This window comes from Protopterus annectens, chromosome 9.part0 (genome assembly GCF_019279795.1).
Source record: "Protopterus annectens isolate FY-2018-M chromosome 9.part0, PAN1.0, whole genome shotgun sequence".
Taxonomy (NCBI): domain Eukaryota; kingdom Metazoa; phylum Chordata; order Ceratodontiformes; family Protopteridae; genus Protopterus; species Protopterus annectens.
Genome location: NC_056743.1, coordinates 1,041,115,751 through 1,041,125,142, shown reverse-complemented (window position 1 = coordinate 1,041,125,142; position 9,392 = coordinate 1,041,115,751). Strand labels below are relative to the sequence as shown.

The 9,392-nt window shown below is 40.2% G+C and overlaps 1 protein-coding gene across 1 annotated transcript in view; it reads left to right on the top strand.

The window, feature by feature from the left end:
- LOC122811782 (keratin, type II cytoskeletal cochleal-like) overlaps nucleotides 1-8,062 on the top strand; it is a 200,030-nt gene extending 191,968 nt beyond the window's left edge. Inside the window, exon 8 of the mRNA XM_044083843.1 lies at nucleotides 7,171-8,062. Within this exon, the coding sequence (XP_043939778.1) occupies nucleotides 7,171-7,429 (259 nt within the window). The 3' untranslated portion in view covers nucleotides 7,430-8,062. The remainder of the gene's footprint in view (nucleotides 1-7,170) is intronic.
- The last annotated feature ends 1,330 nt before the right edge of the window (nucleotides 8,063-9,392 follow it).

Below are 9,392 nucleotides of genomic sequence, written 5' to 3'. Positions count from 1 at the left end.
CTGACATGAACAAAAACTCAGAAGCGCAAAATTCAAAACCTCACATACCGGAGATTTTGGATTAGCACTTCTGGTGTTTCACTGTGGTTATGGATTCAGGTAAGTGTTTATGTGTTAAGAGTTTTGGGTAGGGGCTGTGGTGTGTGTTAGTGTGTTTTGCTGCTGTGATGTGTGTGTGCGAGGAGAATGTGGCTTGTGTGATGGGGTTTTGTGTGTTTTTGTATGTAGTGTGACCTCGGAGTTGGAATATTTAAGTAGGTGGGGGTGTGGGGAGTGCAGCCCCCCACATGGGGGTTGCAGGGGGGCTTTTATGTATGACAGAGCTTGTGTTTGTGTGTGGGGAGGAAGGTGTGTGTTTGTGTACAGCAGAAGCGCTAATTCAAAATCTCCAGTATGCGCTTCTGAGTTTTCGTTCTTGTCGGGGATTCTACTTTATGGGCTCGCAATACTGAATTTCGATATTTCAGTATGTTGCGCTTCTAAAGTGAATCCATATATCTATATATATATATATATATATATATATATATATATATATATATATATATATATATATATATATATCTACAGTGGATATAAAAAGTTTACACACCCCTGTTAAAATGCCAGGTTTTTGTGATACAAAAAAATGAGACCACAATAAATCATTTCAAAACTTTTCCCATCTTTAATGGTTCATAGGTTCATAGGTGGGCACTAGACTATTGGCCCTAGGGCCTATATAAGCCTAGCCAGAAAGGTACCCTGGCTTTCGCTACCCAAGAAAATTATTTTCCTCTGCCCCTGTCGAGCAGAGCCCCAGCGGTAATCCCCGGGGTGAATTTCTTATTTCCCATCCAATCATCAAGATTTTTCTTGAAGAGTGCTAATGAGGAGCTTTGTTTGATATAGACAGGTAGTTTTTTCCAGAGTATGCGAAGTCTCTGGGACAGGAATCTATCCATCCAGCATGTTCTGTTTATTGTGGTGACAAGGTTTAGGTCCCTAGAGTGTGTAGCTCGGAGGGATTGGGATTTCTTTATGTGGAGCATGTCCAACAACTCTGGGATTGACATAGCTTTTTATGCTAGGCAGAGATCGCCTCTGAGAAGGGATTTGCGATGGAGTAAAGCTGGTGTTTTTTGAGACGGTCTGCGTAGGGCATCTGTTTGAGGCCGGTAATCTTCTTTGTCAGGCATTTCTGTGGCCTTTCCAGTTGTTGTAGATGTCTTGTGAGGTACATACCAAAAGGGGAGTTGCACTGTATAATGGGTCTAATGAGTGACGAGTAGAGGGGAAAAATGACCTTTTTTCCTTGATGAGAAACCTTTTGTGATGAGGTGTGCCATGTAAAAGGATTTCCTGACTACTGTGGCGATGTGATTATCAAAGGAGAGACTACTGTCCACCTATGTCCCAAGGTCTCTTATCACACTTTCGGTGTTAAGTAGACTGTTAAGTAGACTATCACCTATGTGGTAGCTCATGGGTACAGAGTTTTTACCAAAGGGGATGACAATGCACTTTTTAGCATTGAACTTGAGGCCATGGCTTTGACACCAGGCATCTGCCTCAGTGAGGCCCTTTTGTAGGATGTCCACATTGTTAGGAGTTTCAATTATGGCTCCTAATTTGCAGTCATCTGCAAACTTCATTAGCCAAAGACCTTCTTTGTTAGCCTGTACTTGAGAAAAGTAGATACCAAACAGGAGAGGACCCAGGACTGAACCCTGTGGTACTCCACTTCTCATTGGTATGAAGTCGGATTTGGAGTCTGCTTCTTTCACAGTGTGGGTTCTTTCAGTGAGCCTGTTGGCAACCCATCTTGTGACATAGGAATTTATACCTAGTTTAGTGAGTTTATCCATAATTCTAGAGTGGGAGAGGGTTTCAAAAGCCTTGGCAAGATCTAGATAGGCTGTGTGAACCACCTTACCCTTGTCCACGGCTTTTGTGACTGCTTCATAGAAGTCTATCAGGTTAAGGAGGCATGATCTGCCTTTTACAAACCTGAACTGGGTGGGATCTAGAGTTTGGAGATTACCAATGTCTTTGTTTATAAGTTCCATGATGATACATTCCATGGCCTTGCAGACCAGGCTCATTAGGCTAATGAGGCAGTAGTTCCCGGCGTCCGTGGTGACTCCCCCTTTGTGGAGTGGGATAACCGTCGCTGTGCACCATTCAGTGGGCACAAAGCCTGAGTTGAGGCTATGATTGAACATGGTGCTTAGGTGGGGGTGCCAGTTCATTCTGTAGTTCGTGTAGAACGCAGCCTGGGATGTTGTCAGGTCCCTGGATGCTGTGTTCTTGGCTTTGGAGAGTGTGTTTTTTACCTGTGCAACCGTGATTACAGGAACTTTGTATTCTTCTGGTATAGAGATGGGCCCTTTAGGGGGTGAGAGAGGGGTAAAGCTAGCACTGAACCTATCTGCCAGGATGTTGGCAATATCAGTTGGTTCTGTATATTTAGTGCCATTGTGCTGTAACTCAGAGCAGCTATGAGTGTTGCCATTGAGATTCTTGATGTAACTATAGAATACTTTGTCGCTGTCTTTAGAATCAGTGGCAATTTTGTTTTCCTAACTAGCTTTGGAGGATTTTATGCGGGATCTCAGCTTCTTATTGAGGCTGACCAAGAAGTTCCTCCAGTCACGGGATTTTACTCTTTTTTTTTTTGCAACAGTTTCTTTCTTCTGTTGTAGAGTTTGTTTATGGCAGGGGACCACCAGATTGGCTTCCTTTTTTTGGAGGATAGCATCTTGGTTCTGATAGGGATAGCATGATCCATGCATTCGTGTAAGTGCTTATAAAGTGCATTTGTGTAAAATTCAGCAGTCATACCTCTATTGTCCATCTGCATGGGTGTTGTGAGGTTTGCCCCTTCTGTCTTAAGAAGCGTGAAGTTGGTTTTGGAGAAATTTTTATGGTGGTTTCCCTAATGGAGGGTGGGGATGGGATGTGGATGTCTGGGGTGATTAGCTTGTGGTCGGATCTGACCAATGAGGAATTGACCTCTGGTGTGGAACACTGGTTGCCCATGTTGATAATGACCAGGTCTAGGATATTGCTGCCCCTGGCGTGGATGTGGATAAGTTGATCCAAGGCGTTGGAATTTATGAATTCCAGAAAACGCTGAGCAAAAGAGTTGGTGCATGAGTAGTTTTCACAGTTAATGGTGGGGTAGTTGAAATCGCCCATTATTAGGGTGTTGGGTTGTACCCTAATATTTTCCAGTGTATCAAGAAATGAGGAGTGGGAATCCTGTGGCATGGTGGGGGATCTGTAGCAAGTTACAATTTGGATTGCAATCTTGCCCAGAGTTAGTTACACTTGGATAATCTCAGATGCATTAGGCTGAGCAACTAGCCTGGAAGTGTGGATATCCTTAATGAATATAGACACTCCCCCGCCTTTAGTGTTTCGGTCCAGGTTAGGTGGCCGAAAGGTGTGGTATGACTTATAGCCTGTTAATGCAGGGGTGCTTTCTGGAGCCTTGACCCAAAGAGGGCTGTGACCTAAAACCTGTAAAATTCAGTTGAAAAACAAGCAAATCTGTTAGGGGAAAAAATATAAAAAATAAAAAACGTACAATAAGCTGGTTGCATAAGTGTGCGCTCCCTTAAACTAATACTTTGTTGAAGCACCTTTTGATTTAATTACAGCACTCAGTCTTCTTGGGTACACACCTACCATCAATTAAAGAGATTCTGATTAACCCCAAATAAAGTTATAAGTTGTGCCACTTAGAAGGATTTTTTCACTACCTTGGACACATGGTGATCAAAATTCAGGTTACTCTCAGTCTATGTTCCCAAGTTCCTTACCACTAAGTCTATTCTTAAGAGAGTGTTACCAATGGTGCAATTTGCAGGAGTGGTCGTCTTCCCAAAGGGTATGGCTAATCATTTTTTTGCATTGAGTTTTAGGCCATGGTTCTTGTCTGTGTCAGACCTTCCTGGAAGATATCTACATCTTTGGAGGATTCATTGATTGTACCAGCTTGTAGTCATAAGCAGATTTGGTCATCCAAAGGCCCTCTACATTTGCATTGACTTCATAGAAGTATACTGCAAACAGGAGAAGTCCCAGTACCGAACCTTGTGGGACATCACTAGTAGCAGGCCTCTTGGTGCAGGTGAATTCCCCCACTGTAACTTCATGTATCCTATATGTGAGCCATTTGACTATCTGTTTGGTGGCATGGGGTTTATGCAAAAATTTGTGAATTTTTCTATAATACCCAAGTGAGGTATTGTGTCAAATGCCTTTGCTAGGTCAGGGTAGGCAATATATACAGTTTTGCCCATATCCATGGCTCTAGTGACCTTCTAGAAGAAGTCCATCAAGCGTAGTAGGCATGACCTCCCCTTGATGAAACCGAACTGGGATGGGTCCAGTGTTTGAAGATTTCCTATGCCTTTGTTTATCAGGTCCAGAATAATTCTTTCCATGGCATTGCATGTAAGAGTAGTCAAACTTATGGGTCTGTAGTTCCCTGGATCTGTTGATGGTCTAGCTTTATGTAGAAGGATGACAGCTGCAATCCTCCATTCCCTAAGGATGAAGCCTGTCTGGAGACTGTAGTTAATAGAGGTATTAGTGGGTCGGGCAGGTAATGTTTCAAGCTATTTAAGAGGCATCCTGAGATATTATCAGGACCGATTGATGCAATGTTTTTAGTTCTGGAGAGTGCAGTGAGGACCTGTTCTTTAGTGATAGCTGAGGGAGAAATGGTAGAGGGTATTTCCTGGGTAGAAACTGGAGGTGATGGGGGGTGAAGTTGGAGCTAATTTCATTGGCCAGCAAATTTGCTGTATCCCCCAGTTCAGTATAGGAAGTTCCATTTACTATTAAATCAAAACACTGTTGGGTGTTCCTTTTAAGGTTGTATACATAACTGAAAAATGTTTTATGGTAATATTTAGCCTGGAAGGCTATTTCTGTCATAAAGTTGTCTTTAGTGGCTTGATTAATCCCCTGAATTGCTTGTTGAAACTGATGAGGATTTTTTCTTCCTAGCTTTGGAGGGATTTTCTTTTGTTATACAACCTATTTATAGTGGAGGTCCACCAATTGGGCTTGTTTTTCTAGTTTGTCCTAAGTTTATTTTGGTTTGGAACTGCTGTTTCTATGCATTTGTGTACATGCTTGTACAGAGTTTCTATAAGAACTTCCGCATAGGCCACCATGTTCTTTGAATTTGGAGGAGCTTGGAATTTTGCTATGCCTTCACTTAATAGGATGTAGTTGGCCTTGGAAAAGTTCTTAAAGGTTCTAGGATTTGCTAGGAGTTCAGCCTTTATAGTTATTTCAGTGTGTTACCACTTTATGCTCTGACCAGTGAGGACATTATACACATGGGGGTGTAATGTTCCCTAATATTTGTGAGTACCAGATCCAGGATATTTGCTCCCCTAGTAGGTGTGCAGACTAGCTATTCCTGGGTGTTTGTGTCGATAAAATCCAGGAATCGTTGATCCTGCATATTAGTGGTTGTGTGTATATCCCATTTAATAGTGGGATAGTTTAAATTATCCATGAATATGGTGTTGGACTGAGTTGTGAGTGACTCCAGTACATTCATGTGTGTGGTATGGTTATCCTGGGTCACAGATGGGGACCTATAGCTAGCAAGAATATGGCATGGGACTTTACCTAAGATTAGTTGGACGTGGAGCAGCTCAGGCATGTCCTATTGTTTGACCACTCTTGAAGTGTGCTTACTTTTATTGTAGATTGATACACCTGTGCCTCTTGTCCCTTTGTGTCCAGTAGCTGGTCTAAATGTGTGGAAGTCATTATAGGCTTCCACTGCGGGGGAGCCTTCCACAGCTTTAAACCATGTCTTTAATAACTGCATAGATGTCAGTGCTCCCAAGGTGAGGAGTGCTTCTAGGGTGTGGAGCTTCTTGTTGAGCTTCCTAGCATTAAGCAGTAACACCATTAGTTTATCTTATGTAGAACTTAATGTGTTGGAAGAGTTGTCAGATTGGCATTTATTAAAAAAGGCTATAGGGGGGATAATGCTTTTGCCAATGTCCAAAAACCTATTGGAGCAGATACAAAGCATCCCTGGAAAAGCAGCATTGTCTGTCAAGCATGTCCTCCCAAGATGACAAATATTGGACCCCCTTAGAGTGACACTAGTAAATAAACTAATTGTTAAAGTCAGCAGTAACTGACAATTATCTCACTACTATTAAGGGTACTACCAGACTTAGGTCCTAGGCCAAGTTACAAAATGCACAGTTGACTTTTGTTTAAAATAAGAAAAGTGCAGAAAAGAACAATACAGAGTTCGTATTAACACTGAGTATTGCAGTGTGCACTAATTGAAATGGAATTATATGAAACAGGCTGCCTTATCAGTTTGAGTTATTAGTGTCGTGTAGAAAGAGCACTGGGAGGAGCTTGCCAATTCTAATTTACAGTAGGGGCGGGAGCTAAAATGGCACCAAGTTTAAAAGCACAGTAAAAGTTGGGCAGGTGGGTGGAAAAAAATCCAAAAATCAATGCAAACAAATAGCAGTTTTAAACTCAGAGCTCATGCAAATGCTGTACAGAAGGCTGAATGACAAAAACACTGTATTGTTTGGGAAATATATTAGCTGTAAAGGGGGGAAAAAAACTGCTAAAAATAAGGAAATAATGAAGCTGTGTTCACTCTAGTTTGCATTTCCATGTTAGCCAACCAGCTGGTCCAGCGATGGGTACTCTCCTGTGATGACAGTGACCTACATTTAAGGTATAATGACTGGCCAGGTATGATGTGACTGATAAATCTAATGAAAGTGTTCCTTCTGTGTAATTAAAGTGTATGTAAGAGGCACTCTGCATTACATATAGGAGGGAAAAGTGAGAGGCATAATAATTCTGTGCACTAAGTCGCATAAATCATACTAGCCTCATTGCAAACTTGCCAGGACAGGACCTGAACTGTAAAAGCCACCAGAATGCAATACATGAATATCTCTACAGTGTATGCAGGAGGGAGGGCTACAACTTAGAAGGGAGCAAAAATGTGTTAACAGTATTCAAAATAAATGTGGCAGATGATGTACAGACATCAGTGTGCTGGCAGGTCTTTACATTCTTCGTGCTAGATATAAGGAAGGAAAAGGAAATCATTGAGTTATTGGTAAATATGAATATTGGAAGATGCTGATATGTTTTATTTTTCTCTAACAGATTCACTGGACAGAATCCTGGACAAGCCACAGTTCTAGTGCAGTCCTCTACCAGCAGTGGATCAAATGCATACGGAGGTCTTGGTGGATTAGTTGGAGGTACTGGAGGTCTTAACTTAGGTTCAGGTGGAGGAAGCAGCCTGAGTTTTGGTACACGAGGAGGAGGGTCCAGTCTGAGTGGTGGTTCCTACAGTATTGGTGGGCCAGCAGTTACCAGAACCAGCTCTGTGAAGGTGGAGTCACGGAGAGGATACATATAAGCTATATGCTCATTGGGTGCAGACTTTGTTAATTAAATCCCGTATCCATGCTGCCTTGTGACAGTGCATCAGGCCAGGTATTTAAAGCACCTATGCAGCTATGCAGATTGTCATCCCATATTACTTAAAATATTATAGAGCATGTAAAGGTTTTAAGAACAACGTTCTCATTCTGCCTACAAGACGGCTCTTACAAATAAACTACAGTTTATTTCTGTGGTAAAGTAGGTAAATATATTTATAAGAGAAAAATAGATTGTTTTACTGTGGATGTTTCTGCATGTATTATAGCTATTTCAACTAGATAAACTTAAAAATACAAAGGTGCCAACAAAATGTGGTTTTGTTGTCTAATATTAAGTCACTGGCTAGCTGCTTTGTCACTATGCAGCTTTTACTGTATTACTAGATTTGTTTCTCATTGGCAGAAGGTTTCCCTACATGTATTCTCACTGTATGTCTGGGATTGTCATTACTGTTACAACTTCAGCAAGCTGCGTGTTTTTTTACAACTCTCCAAGATGTTTAAACACTGTAACCTTTCTTAGTTTTGGAGCTTACATGATGGCATATCTGATCGATTTTAGATTATCAGCATGGCTTCAAATAAAATGATACTTTCTACAAAATGAATAAGCATTTTTTTATTTCTTTACAAGACTGTATATATATATATATATATATATATATATATATATATATATATATATATATAAGTTGTTGCACTTGCTTTATTTTTTTGTGTGTTGTCCTTCCCCAAAATTTTAACATTGGACATACATTTAGGGGAATTATTCCAATGTTTATTGTTTGGTAAGATGCATTTACTTACTTATATTTGTTTACCAGGGTAGTACACTGATCAATACTGAACAATTTCAGTCTTAGCCTGGGTGAAATATAAAACATTTCACAAACCAAAAGTACAGAACCATAAACAATAACAGAGCAGTTCAGACTAGTTACGTAGATGGACAGAGATATACATATACATATTCTAGTGAAAAGTAGAGTGCAATGCACAATATATACCTTAGTTTTTAAAGTGAATCATCCATCAGTAAATCTGAGACAGGAGGAGACTTGAAAAGTAAATCCAGATGGTATGTTATGTGATATTTTTCTCTTTCTAATACACTTACAGAGCATATGTTAGTATAATCCTTTGCTAATACTAAGTTCCTCTTAGAATATTTCAAACTACTTAACTGGAAACATTACTGAGCTATGAAATAAACTTGCTATGTTTCACAGATGAAGAGTTGTGGCAATATGCTTATTAATTTATGCACGGTTTACATTTTTTTTAAAGTTTGTTATATTTCAGAGGCCTGGGAAGGAAGATTTTCTACCTTCTTTCCTGCAGTACTCTCTAAATGTGCACTTGTAGATTTGAATATCTCTTTAGCCATCTAAATATCTAAACATAATTAGTTGTCTTTTGGGGGTTCTGTACATTTGCAGTGCAAAGCATCAATGATCTGAATCCAAGTGAAGTAATAAAGCCAGGGTTATTACTATAGATTGCAAGTAATCCGTTGCACCTTGTACTGATATCTCCAATAAATGAGAAACTGTTAGATCCTCCTACAGATTAATAGATTCTGTTTCTAATTTTCTTTTTGATAATATGTCATATTATGTTGCTGACAAAATTCCCATCAGGCATGTATTGTTCCACTGTACTGCCACATATGCAAGTGTGGATTGGCACAGACCTGCTACAAGTAAAGTACCTTAAAAAGGATCACTTATGCATCAGTTGTTTCTTACTTATCCAGCAGCACCCAAATGCTGTTAAGTAAGTTGAACACAATGTCTTATTCATAAATAATAATTGATCATATGAGACAGAGTAATAGCGTTAGAAGAGTTGAGTAGAGTGTGTGTGACGCAGTTATAGTGTTCACAAAGCATCCATAGTCCTGAAGTGAACACAGGAAGAAATGTGTTTCAAAAGTAT